The 25,436-nt window shown below is 50.7% G+C and overlaps 1 protein-coding gene across 1 annotated transcript in view; it reads left to right on the plus strand.

Annotated features, from left to right (window-relative positions):
- Positions 1-690: 690 nt before the first annotated feature.
- The window catches only part of pik3c2b (phosphatidylinositol-4-phosphate 3-kinase, catalytic subunit type 2 beta), a 33,843-nt gene continuing 9,097 nt past the window's right edge, over positions 691-25,436 (plus strand). The window contains exons 1-26 of the mRNA XM_070958764.1: positions 691-989; positions 7,357-8,295; positions 9,349-9,449; positions 9,824-9,984; positions 10,491-10,611; positions 14,166-14,277; positions 14,984-15,063; positions 15,171-15,234; positions 15,781-15,927; positions 16,050-16,083; positions 16,415-16,610; positions 17,498-17,620; positions 17,826-17,993; positions 19,243-19,357; positions 19,703-19,845; positions 19,952-20,140; positions 20,225-20,318; positions 20,839-20,933; positions 21,448-21,628; positions 21,967-22,074; positions 22,829-22,921; positions 23,004-23,133; positions 23,307-23,443; positions 23,859-24,028; positions 24,250-24,406; positions 24,859-24,968. Of these exons, the coding sequence (XP_070814865.1) occupies positions 7,435-8,295; positions 9,349-9,449; positions 9,824-9,984; positions 10,491-10,611; positions 14,166-14,277; positions 14,984-15,063; positions 15,171-15,234; positions 15,781-15,927; positions 16,050-16,083; positions 16,415-16,610; positions 17,498-17,620; positions 17,826-17,993; positions 19,243-19,357; positions 19,703-19,845; positions 19,952-20,140; positions 20,225-20,318; positions 20,839-20,933; positions 21,448-21,628; positions 21,967-22,074; positions 22,829-22,921; positions 23,004-23,133; positions 23,307-23,443; positions 23,859-24,028; positions 24,250-24,406; positions 24,859-24,968 (3,890 nt within the window). The 5' untranslated portion in view covers positions 691-989; positions 7,357-7,434. The remainder of the gene's footprint in view (positions 990-7,356; positions 8,296-9,348; positions 9,450-9,823; positions 9,985-10,490; positions 10,612-14,165; positions 14,278-14,983; positions 15,064-15,170; positions 15,235-15,780; positions 15,928-16,049; positions 16,084-16,414; positions 16,611-17,497; positions 17,621-17,825; positions 17,994-19,242; positions 19,358-19,702; positions 19,846-19,951; positions 20,141-20,224; positions 20,319-20,838; positions 20,934-21,447; positions 21,629-21,966; positions 22,075-22,828; positions 22,922-23,003; positions 23,134-23,306; positions 23,444-23,858; positions 24,029-24,249; positions 24,407-24,858; positions 24,969-25,436) is intronic.

The following is a 25,436-nucleotide window of genomic DNA, read 5'->3' on the forward strand; positions in this document are numbered from 1 at the left end:
GTCACGTCACACTTCTCTAAATGACCCACTGGATCACTATTGGCTCCCAGCTATGATGTCATAAGTGCAGGTACGTCCAGGTGCTTCCTGCCAGCAGAGCGTGAATGTGAAAATGTGTACATCATTCAGTGAAGCTTAGACGTCACAGTGAAGTGGACGGCGTCTCAGAGGACCATGAAACACTTTGTCCAAGAGGGCCGGAGCCTTTAAAGAAGCTCTGTGTCTCCATAAAATATAAAAACGTTATATCTTATTAGATTATTATAATATTATACGTGTATTTATTTTACTTATTTGCTATTAAATGACCACTCTTCTTCTACGGTAGTTTCGTGCTCACTGAGCTCAGAGCTTCTGTGTGATTAAGGTGTTGTCCACCGGATGTCGCTGTTTCTCCTTTGGCCTCAGTCAAGTCAGACAGAATTAGCCAGCGTCTTAAAGGAAGGAGACGACCTTTCCTTCGTGTTCACGCTGTTAAAATTTGTTAGAAACCAAACTATTACTTCAGTAATTACTCTGTTCTTTTTTAAACGAGTGATTGTCACATGATCCTGATCTGGAAAATGAAACTAAGGGGGCTAAAGTATTTTTACGAACTACTGTATTTCATTTTTGGGTTGTTTTGAAAATTTCACCGGAAGCTGCCGTAGTTCGTCGTGTCTGACTTGACGCCGCTGGTCCGGCAGCTGCCGAGGAGGGACCGACGCGAAGCCGACGAGCTCAGCGGATACTCGGCCCCAGAGCCGCCGGAGCCTCGCACAGCGGCTGCATTGTTTAACTGTTCACGGAGGCTGACACAGCGGAGCTGGTTACCCGGTTCCACCGTCTCGATGAGTGGACTACCGTCTGACTGGAGACTGCTAATGGGCTCGGACATATAGACAGGCAAACGGCAGCAGAGGAGGATCGATGTAATTTTTGGCAGAAAAGTAAACCGCTTTAAAATGGCAACCGCCGCCCGCTCCCGGCGACCATAAACCGAGAGTCAGGTAAGGTTTTCCCACCTGGAGACCCAGCAGCTGCTAGATATCGTTAGCTAGCACTGCTTTGGTCATGACCGTGTTCTGACGCATTTCTCTGAGCGGCGGGTGAAGTTGCAGTCCGCTCACCTTCTGCGCTGCTTCGTGAGACGTGCCGCTCTTTGAAGAGAAGGTCAGACCAAACTCCGTTCACAAATATGCCAATCGAAGCACTTCCGCTTTTTGTTAAATTTGGACTCTTGTTCGAAGATGTCTGATTACTTTTTGCAAATCATTTTGATCTGCAGTTAAATTCGGCGCATATATAAGCCACCTAAATGCTGGTCCCTGCAATAGATGTGAGTTAACCTCTCAGAAGTGGTTCGGGCTGTCGCCACCGCCCTCCACGGCAGGCTGTGGGGGGGCAAAACCTCGGTAGGAGCAGAAGTCGCACCGATAGTTAAAGTTTAAAGCAATGCAAAACTTACGATGAGTTAATGTAATGGATGTGTCCGCATGGAGAGGACAGCACCCGCGGCCGGTGTGGATGTTGGCCGGTGCCTGAGGCCACGTTAAAATGCCGGATATGTGAATGGAGTTTGGTTGCAGGCGCTCTCCATGGGACTGGGCTGTGTTGGTTTAGACGTTGCAGCAGACAGTCGGGAGGCTGCTGGCAGCTGCAGCTGCAGCAGCTGTCACAGAGATGTTTGGACACATTTCCTCCCATGTAACTGTCCCATTTGCTTCAGTAGTTAAAGGCCTTTCTCACCTGTTTCTCTCAGTCTGCGCGCGCTGGCTCCGCTCCTCCAGCTTCACTCTTGAAATTGTTTTCGAATAAAAAGATGAAAAAATAAAATCACAACAACACAGCCTAAATGGCAAACAAGCTAACAATCAGCTGAAACGGCGCAGTGACCTTTCACCCGATACGTCTATGACGTCATATACACCTGTCTCACCACCAGCGCTCAAAACAGGTGGACTTCCTGGGTTGACATCAGGTTTAAAGGACACTTTGAGATGACTTTAACTTTCTTTGTCTCAGAGCTAAAACCACGGAGGCAGTAATTGATGACGTTATTGTAGGGGGCGTGGTAATAAATAGATGAGGTCATCATGACAGGTATTTGAAATGTGAACATGGACCAGCCAGTGATGGACAAAAGGTCAAATTCAGCCAGTCTCTCAGCAGAATGACTCTTTTCTGAGTTGGATGTGTTTCATGTATCGGGCAGTGTTCGGCAGGTAGCAGGTGCTGATGTCCCGCCTGCAGCGTGGTGACATCACTGACAGGTGTTTCAAGATCAAGCTGATCCAAAGGTGAACGTTCATTCAGATAAACTGCAGAAACGTCACTGATGTGTCTCTGCGGTGAAGTCTGTCCTCTGACTGATCTGTCTTAAACATTTGTCTGAAGCCGTGAGACAGACCGACCGCAAACCGGCCGAGGCCAGGGCCTCGCTCACGGGTGGAGCAGAAGTGTCCTCGATGGAGGACGTACCTGCATTTTGATGAGCGGGGAGAAGCTGGAACAGACAGGTTTCTAAGATGTGGTCAGTGTTGGAGACGTCCCTGTGAGACAGTACAGGACAAACATGAAGGTGACGGTGCCTCAGACTCACTCCGTCTCCATCAGCAGCAGCTCTAGAAGAAGAAGACGTCTCTTTCTCGTCACAGCACCACACGCAGGCTGGCAGGGAAACGGCACACGCCGTTCTTCAGTGAAGTTCTTTCTCCGCGTTTCATCCGTCCCGGCATGTCCTTCCTCGCGGCAGACCGGGGGGGGGCTGCCAGCCGACAGCGGCGCCCGTGGACCCGGACTCTGTGCTGTGTTGATGATGATGATGATGATGCTTCGTACTCTTCTGTTTGTCCAAATTCAGAGTATCAGTATCAACAGCCTCTTCCTCCTCCTCTTCTTCTGCCTCGTCGTCCTCCTCCTCCTCTGCCTCTTCCTCCTCCTCTTCCTCCTCCTCCTCTTCTTCTGCCTCGTCGTCGTCCTCCTCCTCCTCCTCCTCTGCCTCTTCCTCCTCCTCTTCCTCCTCCTCCTCTTCTTCTGCCTCGTCGTCGTCCTCCTCCTCCTCCTCCTCTGCCTCTTCCTCCTCCTCTTCCTCCTCCTCCTCTTCTTCTGCCTCGTTGTCCTCCTCCTCCTCTTCCTCTTCCTCCTCCTCCTCTTCTTCTGCCTCATCGTCCTCCTCCTCCTCTTCCTCCTCCTCCTCCTCCTCCTCCTCCTCCTCCTCTTATTCTTCTGCCTTGTCGTCCTCCTCCTCCTCTTCTTCTGCCTCGTCGTCCTCCTCCTCCTCTTCTTCTGCCTCGTCGTCCTCCTCCTCCTCTTCCTCCTCCTCCTCTTCCTCCTCCTCCTCCTCCTCCTCCTCCTCCTCTTATTCTTCTGCCTCGTCGTCCTCCTCCTCCTCTTCTTCTGCCTCGTCGTCCTCCTCCTCCTCTTCCTCCTCCTCCTCCTCCTCCTCCTCCTCTTCTTCTTCCTCCTCCTCTGCTCAGGCTCCACCCCTCGCCTAAACCAAACAGAGTATTTCAAGGAAGTGAGAACATGTGGGACTAATGTGCTACATGTGTGGTGGGACCAGGTCTGGACCAGGTCTGGACCTGGTTCTTTGGACCTGAGTGTGAGCGTTGGAGCGGCGTGCTGCCGATTGGCGCGAACAGGAAGTTTGCTCTTTGACGGACAGCCGAGCGAACGGCTGCTGGCACATGTGAGGACGCTACAGAGACGGTCGAGATGTTCTTCACTGCTGATGAGAGTTCGGAGTCTGAGGCGATGGTGACAGGGGACTCTCAGAACAGGACGTCCTCAGTGTCCGTCTGTCCTCTCTTTGACTGGACATGGACAGAACTGAGACGCCTCCCTCACGCTGATAGGCAGGGTTGGGGGGTGCAATGGTTCGATTGGACGGTTGGACCTGCCTTCTTTTTCACTGTCCAATCACATGACAGCTCCACCAGCTGACGCTCTGTGTTGCATAGCAACATGATTCCGACATGTCCATGTCAATCTGAAGGGGTCATGTGTCCAGTGAGCCGGAGTCCAGTCAATGCCCCGTCAGTTATTTTCAGGGCGTCTTTGGCAGCGGCGAACTGTTACATGTGGACACACAGACAGACAGGTGAGGACACACTAAGTTTCAGGTGAGAGCGTTGCATTGTGGGTAATGTAGGCGGCAGGTTTTGACCAGAAAGATGTGTGGAATCAAAAGATGATGTCTGAGTCAGAGCTGGACTGTGTGACCTCTGACCCCTGACTGTGCGGGTCATTGGAAAGGTTTTTTTCTCCTCGCCGCTCGCTCTGTGCCTGCCATCGTTCACTGCTGCTCTGACTGGTCCAGCACAGTGGGACCAGTCAGACCAGTGCTCTGCTGCGTGGAAAGTGGGACGCAGCTGCTTTGTGGTTTATTCCTCTCTGTGGGGGACACATGATGACAGCGGCTCTGTCTCTGCCCCACCCCCATTGTCCGTGTCTTCCCCTCCCCCTCTGCGCGTTGACAATGACCCCCCGGGCTTTGAAATGGAGACGGACCAATCAGACCGCAGTCTGCTGTCTCGTGACGCGTCAGTTAACCCCATGAAGGCTGATTCAGGTGTTTTATGGTGCTTTTAATATGAAGTCCACATGAAGAGTCTCCATGACGACCTGTCTGTCTGTGTCTCTCTCTGTTTTTCTGTGTCTCTGACTGTCTGTCTGTCTCTGTCTGTCTGTCTCTCTTTCTGTCCCTCTGTCTCTCTGTCTGTCCCCCTGAAGACAGCAGTATTGGTCCAGACTGCCTGCTGATACAGAGTATTGATCTGGTTCCTGCAGATCGTACGACTTTTAGGTTGGTGAACGTTTGATCTTCATTGTTCACATTGAACACGTGATCAGCAGTTATCGCAGCTGATCACAGCTGATCGCAGCTGATCGCAGATCACAGCTGATCGCAGCTGATCGCAGCTGATCGCAGATCACAGCTGATCGCAGCTGATCGCAGATCACAGCTGATCACAGCTGATCACAGCTGATCGCAGCTGATCACGGCAGATCGCAGCTGATCGCAGCTGATCGCAGCTGATCGCAGCTGATCACAGGTCAGTGATCCCTGCAGCTGTTTGAGCTGACGAGGTTCAGGGTTTGGTGTTGTTGTCGTGGTTCGTCACAGTCGATGAGTCGAAAGAGATGAGCTGAAGGAACGTGTACACAAATACGTGTATATGTACACATGTATGTAGTGTCGAATCAGAATCAGATATACTTTATTGATCCCCGAGGGGAAATTGTTTTTGTTACAGGTGCACCTTACAAGAATAAAATTAGAAGAGAAAAAATATATATCTATAAAAAACAAAATATATATACTGAGAACTATAAGTATACACATAGACAAAAGCGGAATAGATAATAAAGAGTACATACAGTAAAGAGTAGGCATGTACATGTATGTGAACCTGTATGTACATATGTGTATTATGTGTACAGTGTGTACATGTCGTTACGTACACTCGTACAGTCTGAAGTGATCCAGTTCAGCAGCTCTGCTGTGAACTCAGCTCACCAGGTCTCATCCTGGACCTCACCAGGTCTCATCCTGAACCTCACCAGGTCTCATCCTGGACCTCACCAGGTCTCATCCTGAACCTCACCAGGTCTCATCCTGAACCTCACCAGGTCTCATCCTGGACCTCACCAGGTCTCATCCTGGACCTCACCAGGTCTCATCCTGAACCTCACCAGGTCTCATCCTGAACCTCACCAGGTCTCATCCTGGACCTCATCAGGTCTCATCCTGGACCTCACCAGGTCTCATCCTGAACCTCACCAGGTCTCATCCTGGACCTCACCAGGTCTCATCCTGAACCTCACCAGGTCTCATCCTGGACCTCATCAGGTCTCATCCTGGACCTCACCAGGTCTCATCCTGAACCTCACCAGGTCTCATCCTGGACCTCACCAGGTCTCATCCTGAACCTCACCAGGTCTCATCCTGGACCTCACCAGGTCTCATCCTGAACCTCATCAGGTCTCATCCTGAACCTCACCAGGTCTCATCCTGGACCTCACCAGGTCTCATCCTGGACCTCACCAGGTCTTAGCTGCTCTTCATGGTTTCACTTCCTCTTCGTTTCATTCTTTCCTCCTCATTGTGTTTGCGTTTCCTTCCTTCTTCCTCGCTCGGCTGCAGGTTTGTTGGTCAGATACTGAACAAGTCTCTGCTGTGTCTCTATGCACGGGGACGAACAAAGATGTCTCAGTTTAACAGAGGACAATGAGACTGAAGGCGTCCTTACACATCTAACCTTTAGTTTTCTACTGCCTCTGTCAGCCTTTCACCCGAGTACAAATACTTTGTGTATTTGTGTATCCTGAAGTAAGACTTGAGATTTAAAGTTTACGTCTTGAAGACTCGTCCAGAACTAAAGATGTATGTATCAGTCTGTCTCTGTTAGCATGTCTGTCATCATGTCAGTGATGTGACAGTCATGCTAACAGACATGGTGACAGACATGCTAACAGACATGCTGACATATATGCTAACAGACATGCTAACAAACATGGGGACAGACATGCTAACAGACATGGGGACAGACATGCTAACAGACATGCTAACAGACATGCTGACATATGCTAACAAACATGCTAACAGACATGGGGACAGACATGCTAACAGACATGCTGACATATATGCTAACAGACATGCTAACAAACATGGGGACAGACATGCTAACAGACATGCTAACAGACATGCTAACAAACATGGGGACAGACATTGGGACAGACATGCTAACAGACATGGGGACAGACATGCTAACAAATATGGGGACAGACATGCTAACAGACATGGGGACAGACATGCTAACAGACATGGGGACAGACATGCTAACAGACATGCTGACAAACATGGGGACAGACATGCTAACAAACATGGGGACAGACATGCTAACAGACATGCTAACAGACATGGGGACAGACATGCTAACAAATATGGGGACAGACATGCTAACAGACATGGGGACAGACATGCTAACAGACATGGGGACAGACATGCTAACAGACATGCTGACAAACATGGGGACAGACATGCTAACAAACATGGGGACAGACATGCTAACAGACATGCTAACAAACATGGGGACAGACATGCTAACAAACATGGGGACAGACATGCTAACAGACATGCTAACAGACATGCTAACAGACATGCTAACAGACATGGTGCAGGTAGTTTTTATCTCTGCTGGACGACGTACGTGACATTAATTCGAACATGTAGATTTGATTGAACTTCATTCATGTTATTGATTAACTGTGCGTTGACTTTGCCACCTCGTGAACGTCAGAGTTCAAAATCACAACATGAAACGGTGACGGTGACGTTTGGATGTCTCACTGTCTGTCCTCTGTCCCCGGCAGCTCCATGTGTCCTTGCTGGCTCTGGTAGTTCAGCTGAGGTCCTCCCCCGTCCTGCTCGCTCTCTGCTGTGGAGGCATCATGTCGGCGGCTCAGACCCAGAAGGAGAGCGGCGAGGCTGGCTGGAGTTGTCTGGAGGCTCTGGGTCTCAGTCAGAAGGAGCTGGTCCTGGCCGAGGCCCTGCAGATGGAGTACGACGCCCTGTCCAGACTCAAACAGGACAAGAGTGGTACAGGGACCAGCCTGACCCCTGGCTCTAGAGCTCCCAGTCAAACCCGCTCCAAGACCCCGAATCCCACCATCCAGCGCCCCCGACCCACCCCCGGTCAGCCCAGTCCAGACCCCACAGGAGGAAGTCTGCTGAGGAGCCTCTCTGGATCTGACCCCTCCCTGAACCAGCCTGGAGGGTCACAGTCTTCACACTCCATTCCAACCAGGGTGCCCCCCCCTCAGGGAGGCTACATCAAGGAGTCCCTGTACATCCTGGACAGTCCAGAGGCCAGCAAGTTCAGGAACTGCTCAGGTTCCAGCCCCGGCGACTCAATTGAATCTGGGTCAGGGTTTCTCCCCAAAGGCTTCCCCTCTCTTCCAGATGATGTTCCCCCCGCCATCCCCCCAAGAAACCCCATTCCCCCATCGTCAGGGTCAGAGAACCCCTTCCTGCCCTCTCGAGGGTCCACCGTGCCCCGCAACGTGAACCTGTTCACGCCAGACGTGGATCAGCCCAAAGTCACCTCGGGAGAGCTGAACTACGACAACATCAATGACTCGCTGTCCCGGCTCAACGGGAGCCAACAAGCTCCTCGAGGTCGAAGGGCCAACGGGGACCAATCAGGGAAGCCCGTGGCTCGGAGTAAGACCCTCCCGCCTCAGGTTCCGCCCAGGACATACGTCCCCGGTCCCAAGAGCAACAAGAACCAGCGGCGGGTTTCTGCAGATCCGGTAAGAACTGTGGATTTATCTGGTCCCCTTGACATCCAACTTCCTGTCACCTGTGTGATGTCATTATGATGTCACTGAATGTTGTAAAAAGGTGATTTTATTTTAAATGTCATGTTAACTTCCATCCCTTCTGATGGTCTTCAGTTAAACTCATAGCAAACATTATCACAGGACAGTACACAGTCACAGTACTCAGAGTACCTGCAGTATTTGTACAGTATTCGTGTATTCTGTGCTGTGTGTCACAGCTTTAGTGTTTGTAAATTCAGTTCATAGATTATTGATCGCTGCTCTGTTCGTTGTCTGAAGTCAAGCAGACCTGATCCGAGATCCACATGACCACACTATACTGCAGTTTAACGTGTACTCCGAGTGCTGATACTCAGCTGTGTGTCGTCATACTTCAGGTGTATTTGTGTGTATTTGTATGAGTAAGCAGTTCTCTGCTGCTGGTCATGGCTGGACGGTGAACACAGCGTGTCACCAGTCAGACCAGTCAGACCAGCTGTGATCTAGAGACGGTGAGACCGGCAGCTCAGCGCCGGTCCACTTGATCTTCAGGCGACAGGTAGAGTTGTTGAGGTGGCAGGTGAGGCTCCCTCTGTCGTCCTACCAGGCCCCGTTCACACCTGGCTCATCCGATCACACCTGGCTCATCCGATCACTGAGTACAGGTATGAACAGCACCTGATGTCTTCAGCACCTGAGCGTACCTGTCGAGATGAGTCACAGGCGTTTCAGCTCGTTTCACCGCTGTGCTCGAAGCACAGTCCTTCGCAAACGGCCAAAGTCACAGATCTGTGAATGAAAGCGCCTCCCACACGCCAACGTTAGCAACCATTTGAAGGCGCCATGTCAGCTGACGGCGCCGTTTACGTTCAGTGAATGAAACAACGACATTTTACTGAACGTGACACACGGAGAAACCCGAAGGCTGCTGTGGAGAGTCGACACACCGAGCTGTGTTTGTCAACGAAAGTTATCAGTTAGAAAGACGTCACATCATCACGTGGAACTCTGCTCTGATTGGCCGGCTCTGTCTGTGATTGGCAGGTGTCTCTGGCCTCCAGGGTCAATGGATTTGGATATGAACTCTTCCAGGTGTCCGAGGAGAGAGACGAGGAGGTGGCCGCTTTCTGTCACATGCTGGATGTGTGAGTAAGACACGCACGCACATGCACACTAGGAACACATACACACACACACACACACACACACACACACACAGTATAAACACAAATACACACACACAGTACAAACACACAGAGTACAAACACACACGCACACACATGCACGTGCAGTGTTTATGTAACGCTCAGCTGATGAAGTCATTTTACTGTTATTTTCCTCTTTGCTGTTTGTTTGATTCATTTTTGTAAATGTGTAAATAATAAATAAATAACAAGGTCATTGTGACCTTTGACCTCTCTGCTGATGTCCACAGCAAACCTGTCGTGTACCTCGAGTGCTGACAAACTGCAGTGTTTCTGTCAGTACTCTGTCAGTCTCTGTCTGTGTCTGTCTGCAGGTTGCGTTCGGCGTACCCGCACAGCGACCGCTCGAAGAACGCCGGCTTCGTTTGGTCGCCGCCGGTCGGTCAGGAGGAGCTGCATCAGGGTCTGGGGGTCAGCGTGAAGGTCACGGTCATCAGCGAGCACTTCAGGGAGCCTCTCACCTTTACCTGCGATGGTAAGACGCCGCCCGCATGTGACTGACATGGATGACAGTGACAATAATAACAGCGATGGTGGCTGTTCCTTCAAAATAAAAGCCTGGACTGGCCGAGAGCTTTGTTCTTTGAGTGACGAACCTGAGTGTGAAAAATAAAGTTAACAACATGTGAGAAAAAATACTGTGGTGACAATAAAGTCATGAGTTTAGAAAAAACAGCTGTCGGAAGAATTCAGTTTACAAAAGAAAAGTTAATTTAATCAAAGTTACTGCAAGAAAAACCTCACTTCACATTAAATCCGTGATGTGACACAGAGCCACAAATCTACGTGAAATGATTAAAGTTTTCAAATATATGAAGTGAGTACAGTCGTGTGTATTATATATGTGTTTATAAGCGTATGTACACAGATTACTGGTATGTACAGTGTATTTAACAGTAAAAGAAGTCCCAGCTCATTGGTCGGAGCTGAAGGACTTTTGACCTGTAATGGTGAAGACCTGTGTCTGTCTCTGCGTTTGAGGTTCGTCCACGGTGGACCTGCTCATCTATCAGACCCTGTGTTACGCTCAGGATGACCTGGACCACATGGACGTGGACCACTACCTGCTGAAGGTGTGCGGACACGACGAGTTCCTCCACAAGTAAGAGCCTCTGAAGTCCCACGGTCCCTGAACAGGCGCTGAGCCCAGAAGATGAAAGACATGAAAGACATCCTGTCAGCTGATCTGAGATCTGCTGCTGCTGCTGCTGGTGAACAAGGCCTTTCTGAACTGATCTCTGAACAGATTCTGCTGAGCTCAGTCTGTGCTGGGAGCTAACGCTAGCAAACAACCCAGCAGCTAACTCAGCTGATCATTGATCTGAAGCTGGTCATTGATCTGAAGATGATCAATGATCTGAAGATGATCAGTGGTCTGAAGATGATCAATGGTCTGAAGCTGACTGAAGCTGATCATTGATCTGAAGCTGATCAATGATCTGAAGCTGACTGAAGCTGATCAATGATCTGAAGCTGACTGAAGCTGATCATTGATCTGAAGCTGATCAATGATCTGAAGCTGACTGAAGCTGATCAATGATCTGAAGCTGATCAATGATCTGAAGCTGACTGAAGCTGATCATTGATCTGAAGCTGATTGAAGCTGATCAATGATCTGAAGCTGACTGAAGCTGATCAATGATCTGAAGCTGACTGAAGTTGATCAATGCTCTGAAGCTGATTGAAGCTGATCAATGATCTGAAGCTGACTGAAGCTGATCAGTGCTCTGAAGCTGACTGAAGCTGATCAATGATCTGAAGCTGATTGAAGCTGATCATTGATCTGAAGCTGATTGCAGCTGGTCGTTGATCTGAAGCTGGTCGTTGATCTGAAGCTGATCATTGATCTGAAGCTGATTGCAGCTGGTCGTTGATCTGAAGCTGATCATTGATCTGAAGCTGATCATTGATCTGAAGCTGATTGCAGCTGGTCGTTGATCTGAAGCTGATCATTGAACTGAAGCTGATCATTGATCTGAAGCTGATTGCAGCTGGTCGTTGATCTGAAGCTGATCATTGAACTGAAGCTGATCATTGATCTGAAGCTGATTGCAGCTGGTCGTTGATCTGAAGCTGATCATTGAACTGAAGCTGATCATTGATCTGAAGCTGATTGCAGCTGGTCGTTGATCTGAAGCTGATCATTGAACTGAAGCTGGTCATTGATCTGAAGCTGATTGCAGCTGGTCGTTGATCTGAAGCTGATCATTGAACTGAAGCTGGTCATTGATCTGAAGCTGATTGCAGCTGGTCGTTGATCTGAAGCTGATCATTGAACTGAAGCTGATCATTGATCTGAAGCTGATTGCAGCTGGTCGTTGATCTGAAGCTGATCATTGAACTGAAGCTGATCATTGATCTGAAGCTGATTGCAGCTGGTCGTTGATCTGAAGATGATCATTGAACTGAAGCTGATTGCAGCTGGTCGTTGATCTGAAGCTGATCATTGAACTGAAGCTGATGATTGATCTGAAGCTGATTGCAGCTGGTCGTTGATCTGAAGCTGATCATTGAACTGAAGCTGATCATTGATCTGAGGCTGATTGCAGCTGGTCGTTGATCTGGCTGAGATGACCTCTGTGTTGACACATGCTAGCAGCGCGACAGAAGCTAACATCAGTCTTTCACTTTGATGCTGAAACATCAAACAGCTGTTTGATGGACTGAGATGAAACGAGCTTCAGACGTTCACGCTCCCCTCAGGATGAAATCTACTAACTTAATTGATCCTCTGACTGTTCATGTAGCGCCACCATCAGGTCACCATGTTAACAAGTCTCATGCTTTGGTTAACGACCACCAACACCTGCTGACTAACGACACTCCCATCGGCCTCAGCTGGACTTTGTGTTCACGTTAGCGTTGTGACTGTGAGCGTGTTCAGCACAGCAGTGCTTTGAGCTACATGCTAACAACAGCATGCTAAGCACAGCCCGACGCAGCAGCTAGCATGAGTGTAGCCTGTCGACCTCACAGGTGACTCAGGTGTTATTTTATATGAGTTATTATCCGTCTGTGTTGGACATGAAGACACTTCAGTCATATTTCAGTCTCGCTGCATTTGACAGAAAAATGATACCGATTGTTTTTATTGATCCCTCCTGCTTCCTCTTCTTCTGCTGCTGGGACATTGAAGCGTGTCATGATGTGATGTCACTCTCATCACATGTGAAGCCGAGCTGTAGGAAAGTCCCTCGGCGCCTGTGGTCGCTCTGCTTTCATTCGTCGTGCTTGAGTGGCGGTTTCACTACCTTCAGTGTGTCTGCAGAGCTGCTGGTGGACAGATGTTTTTTCTGCTGCGCGTTCACAGACGTACCAGTGTCAGTAAGGAGGTCTGTGGCGGTCACAGCGCCCCCCTGAGGCTGTGACACTCATCACACATCAGGAAACTGAGCTGCTGCTCTGTAAAGGCTCAGGACGTGTTGCTGACGTCATTCTGCGGCGTTCCTCTCCTTTCAAATATTCAAGATTTGGTCAAAGTGAATCTTCAGTATCTAAATGCTAAAATGTCAGCTGACGATGTTCCTCCATGACGGCGTTGTTTCAGATTGACCCTCCAGCGACCTGATGAGCTCCTTCAGCACAGAAACAGGTCGTCTCTGACACGTGTTTGTCGTTGGACTGTGAGCGGCGGGCGTGTAGCTCCCAGCCAATGACAGCGTGCGGGGTGTGAGGAGGCGGGGCTCTGGAGAAACCAGGTTACATCACTGCATTCTGACCTGTGTCAGGGATGTGTGTGTTTCTGTTGACCTTTGAACCTGACAGATGTAAAGTTTGTTTGTGCCCTTATCTGAATGAAAGGCTTTATGGTCTGTACGGTGGCCTCTGTGGGACATCTCACTTGCACACTTATATAACAGAGGTGGGAGAAAGAAAACAGTCCCACCTGAGCTGCGACCACAGGTGTGACTCTTCATCGTCATCATCATCAGCAGTGTTAGGACTCCTCTGGCCTCACATGAAAGCAGCGAGCTGAACGCTGAACTGATCTGTGGTCTGTGGTTCACACGCTGACTCTCATAATGACAGACTGCAGCTGAGCTGTGGCTGCTCTGAAACCAGCACACTGATGTCCACACTCGCACACACACACACACACACACACACACACACACACACACACACACACACACACACACACACACACACACACACACACACACACATATAAACTTCATCAGCTCCTTCTCTGGGGATTCATACATTAACATCAGTCCTGAAAAAAAGATATGGAGACAGCTGCAGGTGTGTGTGTGTGTGTGTGTGTGTGTGTGTGTGTGTGTGTGTGTGTGTGTGTGTGTGTGTGTGTGTGTGTGTGTGTGTGTGTGTGCTGTAAGTGGAAGTGTGTTTCAGTCTGATAAACTGTAGATTTGACTGAACTTCCTGCAGTGAAACAATAACTGAGTAACTCTGAACTGTCTGTCTCTCCTTCTGTCTCTGTCTGTCTCTCTGTCTGTCTCTCTGTCCGTCTCTCTCTGTCTGTCTCTCCCTCTGTCTCTCTGTCCGTCTCTCTGTCTGTCTCTCTGTCCGTCTCTCTCTGTCTGTCTCTCCCTCTGTCTCTCTGTCCGTCTCTCTCTCTGTCTCTCTGTCCGTCTCTCTCTGTCTGTCTCTCCCTCTGTCTCTCTGTCCGTCTCTCTCTGTCCGTCTCTCTGTCAGCTCTCAGACTCTGGCCAGTCTGGAGTTTGTTCAACAGTGTCTGAAGTTCGACTGGGACGTCCTACTTTTTCTCACCAAGAGATCAGCCATCAGCACGGAGCTGGCCCGCACGGTCAGAACACACACACACACACACACACACACACACACACACACACACACACACACACACACACACACACACACACACACACACACACACTCACACACACACACACACACACTCTCTCTCTCACACACACACACACTCTCACACACACTCTCACACTCTCTCTCTCACTCACACACACGCACACACACAGACACTCTCTCTCTCACACACACACACTCTCACACACACACGCACACACACACACACACACACACACACACACACACACACACACACACACACACACTCACACACACTCACACACACACACACACACACTCTCTCTCTCACACACACACACACTCTCACACACACTCTCACACTCTCTCTCTCACTCACACACACGCACACACACAGACACTCTCTCTCTCACACACACACACTCTCACACACACACGCACGCATGCACACACACACTGTAGACAGCGTTCCTGTGGTGGCGCTTCGGTTCTCGCTGGTTTGCTTCCAGCACAGTTTTGTTGACGCCAGCAGGAAACACTCTGAGAAGCAGAAGCAGGTACTGAAAAGGTTCTCTGCTATTGGCTGCTGTGTGTTGCCTGGTGATGTCACCGCCCGTCCTCCAGAGGCTGGCCAATAGCAGAGTGTCGGTCCAGTGGGCCGGTTTGATCTGCGGACGAGTGAACGTCACTTTGTTTTTATTTAACAGAAAGACGACGACGAGACGCTGTCCACCATGAACCACAGCATCCTGCTGCAGGAGCGTCCAATCAAACAGACCGTCACCAGGTGAGGGGCGGAGCCTGTGCCTCTGCAGCGCTCTGACAGCTTGGACTGGGAGCAGCTGTGTTTGTAACTGGGATTTCATCTTTTCCATGTTTGCTGTGTGTGTTCAGGGAGGCTCTGACTCTGCTGCTGGACACGTTTCACAACGAGGCCGAGTCCTTCCTGCTGTCAGAGGTACGTCACACCCGAGGACCCTGGTGGACACCATGTCCCGTCAGGTTCAGGTGTCTCGTTTTGGTCCAGTCAGTGTTCAGTCGATGGTTTTAGACGTGAGCGACGTCGCTGACGGCTGCTTCCTGTCGGACTCCACGCCGCATCACACTGTCATCGTACTCAGTCCAACATGGATTGGACGGAGCGAGGTTCACCACTCTGTGAACACATGATTGGATGAAGGAGATGAACTCATGAAGCTGCTGTCAGTGAACAGTTTGATTATTGATGATTGATTCTGGTTTATTGATGTTTCACAGAGTTCAGACTGTTTTCAAGTAGCTGAAGAGTTAAAGCACAGAAACCATCAATCAAACAATCAATCAATAAAATGATCAAACAACTCTGAACTATAATTCAGGCGCCAAACTGAACCAGAGGGGACGAGAGACACTGACAGGAAGTCTCCACTTTACAAAGTGTCCTCACTTCCTCCGACGTCCTCACATTCTAAATGAGTCCACATTTCCTCTTCCTCTTCCTCTTCCTCTTCCGTTGTTTCCTCAGGTGGAGCTGCCGCTGCACGTGGAGCGTCTCGTCCAATCAGTGAAGGCGCTCTGCAGCTCGTTAGCTGCCGTGGAAACGCCTGATGTGACTGCCGCCCTCAGCCAGCTCCCAGCATGCCCCTGTCGTCTGCAGCCCAAAGTCCTGAAGGTGAAAGCGGTTCTTTATGTTCCCAAAGCATCAGCTGACAGCCCGTGCGTGTCTCTGACACTGTCTCTGACGCTGTCTCTGACGCTGTCTCTTCATGGCTTCCTCTCTGTCTGTCCTCCCAGGATGCTTCAGTGCTGGCGCTCAGAGAGAACAGAGGTACGTGCGTCACGGCGCCGGTTGTCTGCGGCCTTGAGCGGCTCAAATCAAATCTATCAGCATCAGCTGATGGTCCACACTCCTCGCACTGTCTCTTAGATTGTCTTCGTCCTCTGATGCTCTGATGTCTCTCAGGCTGCTTTAATGTTTCATGTCCGCCTCTGTGGGGCTTCTGGGAGTTTGAAACACGCTGCAGAGGTTTCAGAGGGACTATTTCTTCAGGAGAAAGTAGTTCCAGGTTTAGCGGCTCTGAACGAGTGACAAGAAGCCGCCGAGCTGAACCTCAGTTTCAGCCAAAGCTAACGCGCCGCTGTGTCGCCTCGTTTCACAGAGAAAGTGGTGGAGAAGTTGACGGCAGCCATCTTGGACCTGGTGGAGCTGTACTGCAGCACGTTCAACGCCAACTTCCACACGACGCCGCAGAGCCAGTGCTGCACGGCGCCGGTGCAGGAGGCCGGCCTCGTCACCAACGTGCTGTCCTTCAACGTGCACGCCGCTCACCGCATCCCCATCACCTGGGCTGCCAGGTACGGCCGCACAAACACACACACAGCCATAACGCAGCAGCACTGTGAGTGTGAGGTCCCCTGCAGGCTGCTGGGGGTATTACAGTCAGAGCGAGGACAAACAGACTGATGACTCAGCTGATCTCAGAGCAGCACAGAGGCCCAAACAAAGGCAGCTCAGACTGAGAGCTGCTTCCTGCTGCCCCTCCCCCATTCACACACACACACACGCACACACACACACACACACACTCTCTTTGCTGGGACAAAGGGCTGACTGCCTGGGAACCAGACCTGACCTTTGACCTCTGAGAGGAGGCCAAGCCGCCGGATTCGCCGGACACCTGGCTGTCAGCATCACACACCATCTGTGTGTGTGAGTGTGTGTGAGAGAGTTTGTGTGTGTGAGTGTGTATGTGTGTGAGTGAGTGTCTTTGTGTGTGCTGTGCTGTGACTGTGGCGCCACCTGCAGGTGTGTGTTTAGATCAGAGTCTGCAGTCAAGCTAGCTGCCCCATCAGGCTTAGCATGCTTAGCATGCTGACGTTAGCATGTAGCTCAAAGCACCACTGAGCCTCACATGCTAACAACGACAGTACTGCGATGTATAGAGAAGTGAGACCTGATTGGCTGATGGCTGGGCCAGGGGCACAATGGATCAGAAGATTCTCGGTTCGACTCCGGTGTGGGATCAGTGACTATGTTTACATGCAGTCAGTATTCGGGTTATGGTCAGTATTCTGGAATAACCTGTTCCTTGTGAATAGAACATGCGCAGAACACAAATTAATGTTCCGTTCGATGGGAATAACACATTTAAGTGGAAACTAATAGACATTAAATAAGACATGAGATCTATAAACACACTCATCATGACATCATGTCTCCATCCTGTTCTCTGATTGGTCAGTTATGAGGGTTTCTTCCTGTCCTGCTCTCTGACTCATGGAGGGGCGGAGCTCTGCGCGCCGCAGCACACCAGCAAACAGTCGGTCAGCAAATACCTGTTCCACCTGGTGGTGTGGGACCAAAGGTATGTACGTCACCTGCTCCTCACCTGTCAGAATGATGACATCACAGCCTCACTTGTACACACTGCAGTAAGGTCAAAGCACAACACACAGGAAGTAGAGGAAAGGGCACAGGTGCGAGCGGCGTGTTGTTTGGTCTGGGTCTAGAAAACATCCTGTTCTCCCCCCCGCCCCCTGCCCCCCCCCCCCCACCCCCCGTGTGTGCAGGGTGTGCTTCCCGGTGCAGATCAACCAGCTGCCCAGAGAGTCTCAGCTGACGGTGACACTGTACGCCAGCTCTCTGCCGCCCCCCGGAGGAGCCGAGGAGAAGGGGAAGCAGCGCCGCAGCATCGAGGCTCTGGGCTGGGTCACCATGCCGCTCTTCAACTTCAGACAGTGAGTCACGTGATGCTGTGACACAGGAAGCCACTGCTCCCCGACCAGAAACGCCTTTTAGAAAATCAAAGCTGATGTTGATGTGTTGATCAGTGGATTCTGTTCCCTGTGCACAGAGCCGGGCTAGCTGCTCTTTATGCTAAGCTAAGCTAAGCTAACCTAACCGAACGGGTGACTCTCAGAGAGGAAGAGCAACAAGCAGTTCAGAGCAGCAGGTTGGCAGCATGTTCATGTACAGTTTTACCTTTAACAAGCAGACCTGACGTCAGTGTCGTCAACAGTCACACAGTCGTGTGTTCTGCACACCTGTGCTGCAGGTGAAGTGTCTCAGTGAGTTAACCGGAGAGGAAGCAGCTGCTGCACCCCGAAGAGTTGCTGCTCGATTGTTTGTTTGATATCCTGTTTATTCTTCTCCTGCAGCTTACAAACAATCTCAGTCACTTTCTACTTTTCTTAGGATGAAAGCAAATTATTAGATTATTTTCAACAACTTCCAACTGCGATGAAGTGAAAATATGCGACGTTCACGCTGAGCGACGTTCAGGCTGAGCGACGTTCAGGCTGAGCGACGTTCAGGCTGAGCGACGTTCACGCTGAGCGACGTTCAGGCTGAGCGACGTTCACGCTGAGCGACGTTCAGGTTGAGCGACGTTCAGGCTGAGCGATGTTCAGGCTGAGCGACGTTCAGGTTGAGGGACGTTCACGCTGAGCGACGTTCAGGTTGAGCGATGTTCAGGCTGAGGGACGTTCAGGTTGAGGGACGTTCACGCTGAGCGACGTTCACGCTGAGCGACGTTCAGGCTGAGCGACGTTCAGGTTGAGGGACGTTCAGAGCTGATTGGTGTCGTTGACCTCGGCATGTTGACGCTCGGTGCCGCCCCTTGCAGGCAGTGTTGTGCAGGTGTACTGCAGGACACTGTGACTTCACTGCAGGTGGTCAAAGGTGTAACAGAGTGATTCAACCAGACGAGGCACCAGTTCAGAGCAGCTGATGTATCCTTCCTGTTTTTTCCAGGCTCCAGCTGAGCCTTTATGACATCATTTCCTCCACAGCAGCAGCTCACTTCCTGTTCAAACCACCAGCAGGATGTGTGTGTGGACTGATAGGAGTGTGTGTGTGTGTGCGTGTGTGTGCGTGTGTGCGTGTGTGTGCGTGCGTGCGCGTGCGTGCGTGCGTGCGTGCGTGCGTGCGTGCGTGCGTGCGTGCGTGCGTGCGTGCGTGCGTGCGTGTGTGTGTGTGTGTCTGCAGCGTCCTGACATGTGGCAGGAAGTTACTCGGCCTGTGGCCTTCAGCTCCAGGGAGGAGTGGAAACGCTCGGACGAGCTCGCCAAACTTCAGCCAACCGGACAGCGTGATCCTGCAGGTGAGACAGGAAGTCAGACTCCGTCTGTGCTCTCAGGTTCCTAACCTGGAATATCATCAGTCTCAGTCCAGCCTCAGTCCACGCTCAGTCCAAAAGGACCGCAGGTGTTTTAGACAGGTGTCCCACACTACTTTTTCTGATTTGTCTCCAGTTTTTGCTTTTTGTAGTAAATATTTTAGACTGTCGAAGCCTCAGAACGAACAAATCTGAGACTGACAATCACTCTCCTGCTCTGTCTCCTTGTCTGTCTGTCTGTCTCCTTGTCTGTCTGTCTGTCTGTCTGTCTGTCTGTCTGTCTGTCTGTCTGTCTGTCTGTCTGTCTGTCTGTCTGTCTGTCTGTCTCAGGTGGACTTTCCCACCTCATCCTTCGAGGTCCGGTTCAGTACTCCTCCTCCAGCAGACTTCTGTCCTCAGTACGACTTTTCCAGACTGGACACTGTCAGTCAGATCCAGCTGCAGGACGTCCTCCACAAGAAGGCCGTCTTCTGGTCAGAGACACACACACACACAGTGGGACAGTTGTTCAGGTCCACAGTCCTGTGTTCAGTCAGCTGTCCTCTCAGCCTCTTTATGCTGCTGTTGATCTGTGTGCAGGTTGACGGTGGAGGACAGGCGTCTCCTGTGGGAGAAGAAGGCCTTCTGTCAGGCAGAGAGTGCAGCTCTGTCTCTGGTCCTGGCCAGCGCCCCCTGCTGGCAGTGGGCCTGTCTGCCTGACATCTACGCCCTGCTGAGGCAGTGGGTCTGCCTGAGTCACCTGGACGCTCTGGGACTGCTCCACGCCTCGTACGTCCTCGCTCGCCTATCCGTCTGAAGCTCTGAGTGACATCACGTGACAACCTGAGTGACATCATCACGCGTGTGTTTCAGGTTCCCGGACCAGGAGCTGAGGAGGACGGCCGTTCAGTGGATGGACTCCATCTCGGATCCAGAGCTGCTGGACTTCCTGCCTCAGCTCGTCCAGGTGATGTGACGTGACTCGCAGGAGAGGCTTTTATTTTGTAACTGCAGAGAGAGCCGGGCTTTTATTTTCTTATGTCTTTACATTTGATGACATGAGACATGAGTCCTTCCTGTCTCTGATCTCCGTGTCTTGATGAGTTCAGATCAGAATTCAGTGTAGAATAAAGCAGCTTCATGTGCATTCAGGTGTTCAGTGGAGCTCACCTGTGTGTCACCTGAGGGTACTGTGACCTTTCACAATAAGAGGAGTTCTCTTCAGTTTTCCCACCTTTTACACACCTATGCACTAAAATTAACGACTCAGTCACAGAGTTAAAGGTCGTAATCCTTCATTTTAGGGCTTTTAATGTGAAAGGTGTGCAGGAAGTGTGGCGGTTGGCTGACAGGAGTTATCAGTTGTCCTTCATTGTGCTGAATGTGGACACTATTCAGGTGTGTTATGACATCATGAGTTCAAGTTATTGGACAACGTGTCCCTCTGCAGAAGTGGTCCTGATCGTGTCTCTGTGTGTCTGTCTCAGGCTCTGAAGTACGAGTGTTACCTGGACAGCTCTCTGGTTCGTTTCCTCCTACGGAGATCCATCGGGGACATTCGCATCGCTCACTACCTCTTCTGGTCAGCTGCCGTCTGATCACACAGAAACACCACGCTGTTACCGTCAGTCTTTCATCTTATGTCCACTTTGAGGACAACATTATTGACCTGAGTCCCACAGACCAGAGTCCAGAGCTTCATCTGTCCTCTGTCTTTAAGTGTTGATGTCTCAGGTGACTCCACATGTGACACAGTCCTAAAAACTGTACAAGTGATAAAAAGTGTTTAAGTGTCCAAGAAGTGTGAGAGACGGGTTGAACTCAAACTGATCCCTGATCAGTTCAGCCATTGATAAGGAGGAGGACCGGATTCTCATGTGTCCCAGAAAAAGGACTGAGCGTCTTCAGACCAAAGACTGAATGTGGCTTTGATGAAGGTCGGTCCTCCTCCAGACCACAAAGAGGTGTGATGCACCTGACTGATGACATCAGTGCTGTCTCACCTGTACACATCAGTGCTGTCTCACCTGTACACATCAGTGCTCTCTCACCTGTACTGAAGCCCCAGCTTTAATTCTGTCCTCTCTGTCTCTCAGGCTGCTGAAGGACAACCTGCAGGACAGTCAGTTCAGGGCTCGCTATCAGCACCTTCTAGCGGCCCTGCTGTGCTGCGTCGGTCGAGGTCTCCGTGAAGAGTTCGACCGCCAGTGCTGGCTCGTCTCCGTCCTCGCCAAGGTGGCTCACAAAGTCCGAGACTCCACGCCATCCAGCAGACAGGTGGGGAGGGGGGAGAGTCAGGGGTTGGTTCTGGAAAAGGTCACCTGTCCTGACCAGTTGTTTGTTTGGTCCTGGAGAGTTTGATACTTAGCAGATGTGTAGCATGGTCTTCATCAACACGGTCATCCTCCTCTTCTTAAAAAGCTCCAGGAGCGTCCAGCAGGGGGCAGCAGGTCCTCAGCACGCCATGACCTACACACCTGCCTGACAGTTAACCAGTTCATCTCCTCATGAAGATGATGATGATGATGGTGTGTGTGTGTGTGTGTGTGTGTGTGTGTGTGTGTGTGTGTGTGTGTGTGTGTGTGTGTGTGTGTGTGTGTGTGTGTGTCTCACAGTGTGTCCTCAGGGACGGTCTGGAGGAGATGAAGCAGTTCTTCTCAGTGAACAGCAGCTGTAGACTTCCTCTGAACCCGGCGCTGCTCGTCACAGGAATCAACATCCAGGTACTGAAGGACATGCACACACAACACACAATCTCGCACACACAACACATGCACACACACCTCGTCATCTGCACATTCACTCATTCATTCACCAGTCACAGCTGGTTTGAAGTCTCCTCGTGTGTCCACGTCTCAAACCAAAGAGGACCACTTTATGGAGGTGGCATCTCAGTGTCATGTGACCAAGAAGCATTTTTAGCCACGTTAGCGTCGTAGCTCTGTGGATGCTAACATCAGTCCTTTGGTTCACACCTTCACGTCCACCTTGAGATGAACTCTCATCACGTGTCCTTCAGCGCCAGCATCAGGTCACGTGACCGTGTCCCATACTTACCACCATACCATACCAGTTAGCTAATGTTAGCATGCTAACATGCTGAACATTAGCATGTTAGCGTTGTAATATGAACACGTTATGATGAACTTGGCTTGAATGTTTGATCAAATAGTTGACTGTCACTCCAAACATTCTGTCCTCCATAGAAGACAGTGGACTTCACTGCTAAAGACGAGGAACTGTTACTGTAGGAACTAAATATTCAAGCGCTGTCCGTCGATGTGGACTCGTCAGGTCTCAGCTGAGGGTTAATTCTCGTCAGTTCTTCAGGTCTGTGAGTGAAATCTGATTGGTGCAGCTCAGCTCAGAGTCACAGATTTACCTCTAAGACTTCACTGTCTGTCCATCGGGACACGTTTTAGGAGAAATGTCTGATGTCTCAGAGATGCAGTCAAATGTCTCATCTGTCTTTTGTAGTCATGTTCCTTCTTCAACTCCAACGCTGTTCCTCTCAAACTGTCCTTCCAAAACCTGGACCCTCTGGGAGACAGCATCAATGTCATCTTCAAGGTAAACGGCTTCACCTGTCCTTACCTGTCGTCTTCATCTCTGAGTTCAGGTCCAGTTCATATTGACTGATGTCTTTGTCCAGTCAGGAGACGACCTGCGGCAGGATATGCTGACTCTGCAGATGATCCGGATCATGAACAAGATCTGGATCCAGGAGGGTCTGGACATGAGAATGGTCATCTTCAAATGTTTCTCCACCGGCAGAGGACGAGGTGAGGACACACCAGGTGTATACCACGGAAGGACAGGTGTATGCTGCATTAGGACAGGTTTATACCATATAAATAAACAAATAAAGCATGCTCTGGTTGACAGGCATGATTGACAGGTGTGATGTTACCTGTTCTCAGGTATGATTGACAGGTGTGATGTTACCTGTTCTCAGGTATGGTGGAGATGATTCCTCATGCTGACACTCTGAGGAAGATCCAGGTGGAACATGGAGTCACCGGGTCCTTTAAAGACCGACCGCTGGCCGACTGGCTGCAGAAACACAACCCTACTGACGAGCAGTACGACAAGGTACACACACCTGTCTGCACACACCTGTCCGCACACACCTGTCCGCACACACCTGTCCGCACACACCTGTACGCACACACCTGTACTCACACACCTGTCCGCACACACCTGTACTCACACACCTGTACGCACACACCTGTACGCACACACCTGTACTCACACACCTGTACGCACACACCTGTCCACACACTATGTGTTACAGACCTGACAGGTCTTCAGAGTCTGTGCTGTTGTCATGCAGCTGTGAGGTCAAAGGTCAGTGATGGATCGATTCATCACACGTTTAGATTATTGATCCTGGTTCTGATCCTGGCGTAACTCACCTGGTGCACCTGTCCAGTCCAGGATCCTGTAGAGAGACTTTACATGAAGAACGTGTGAAGACAGAACACTGAATCCTACTCGCTGTGTTCAGGCCGTGGAGAACTTCATCTACTCGTGTGCCGGCTGCTGCGTGGCGACCTACATCCTGGGAATCTGCGACCGCCACAATGACAACATCATGCTGAAGACCAGCGGTCACATGTTCCACATCGACTTCGGGAAGTTCCTGGGACACGCGCAGATGTTCGGGAACATCAAACGGTGAGGTCACGATGTCCGTTTGTGATGACGGCGCCTGTTCAGACAGCCGCCGCGCTCAGTGTCATCACGTCCTGTGAGTCTGGACCACTTCAGCCTCGCTCAGAGAACTGGACCCTGATGGTCCTGGACTCATCCTGAAGTCCTCCATTCACAGAATGGTGATTTAACCTCTTATCTCTCTGTGTGATTGGTGTGTGATGTGGGTCATGTGATGCGTGCAGGGACCGCGCCCCCTTCGTCTTCACCTCCGACATGGCCTACGTCATCAACGGAGGAGACAAACCGTCCAGTCGCTTCCACGACTTTGTGGATCTGTGCTGCGAGGCGTACAACCTGATCCGCAAACACACACACCTGTTCCTCAACCTGCTGGGCCTGGTGGGTCCACACACACACACACACAAACGCACAAACACATACACGAACACGCACACACACACACACACACAAATGCATGAACACACACACGCACGAACACACACACACACACAAAGACACACGCGCACACACACAAATGCACACACACAAAGACACGCACAAACACGCACACACACACACAAACGCATGAACACACACACGCACATACACAAAGACACATGCACACGCATGCACATACACATGCACACACACACACATGCATGCACACACACACACACACACACACACACACACACACACACACACACACACACACACACACACTTTGTACAGAGGTCTAAATCACAGCTGTGTGACTGGTCACTGCAGAGGAAACCATAGAAACTGAATCTGTATGTGTGTGTGTGTGTGTGTGTGTGTGTGTGTGTGTATTTGCTTGTGTGTGTGTGCAGATGTTGTCCTGTGGGATCCCTGAACTCTCTGACCTGGAGGATCTGAAGTACGTCTACGACGCACTGAGACCTCACGAGTCTGAGGCCGACGCCACCATGTACTTCACCAGGTACGCACACACACACGCACACGCACACACACACACACTTGAGCAGGTGGAGGTGCTTTTCTAGCCAGTCCTCTGTGACTGAACAGTCAATCCTGTGTCCTGAGTGCAGAGTTTATTTCAACCAATCAGAGCTCATGATGAACAGGAAACAGCCAATCAGGATGGTTTTGTTGGAGGTCATTTTGTTTTCATCACATTTGAATGAGGTGTGTCACATGATGATAAAACGACTGTTTTTGTGAATGGAGTCTGATGTTTCTGGTTTAGAAAACACGTGGGTGTCTCTGCGGCGACGCCACGGCATTAGTTCCCGCTCGCGGCGTTATTTAGAAGATGCAGCTGCGGTAGGTTAGCGTTAACGACAGACAGCTGACGCAGAGGACGGACCGACGGCCGGCCAGCCGGCTTCGCTTGGTGAAATAAATATGTTGTGAATTCAAATCAGAGCGTCTTCGTGTCTGGAATGGA

The sequence above is a fragment of the Chaetodon trifascialis genome, chromosome 3 (genome assembly GCF_039877785.1).
Source record: "Chaetodon trifascialis isolate fChaTrf1 chromosome 3, fChaTrf1.hap1, whole genome shotgun sequence".
Taxonomy (NCBI): domain Eukaryota; kingdom Metazoa; phylum Chordata; class Actinopteri; order Chaetodontiformes; family Chaetodontidae; genus Chaetodon; species Chaetodon trifascialis.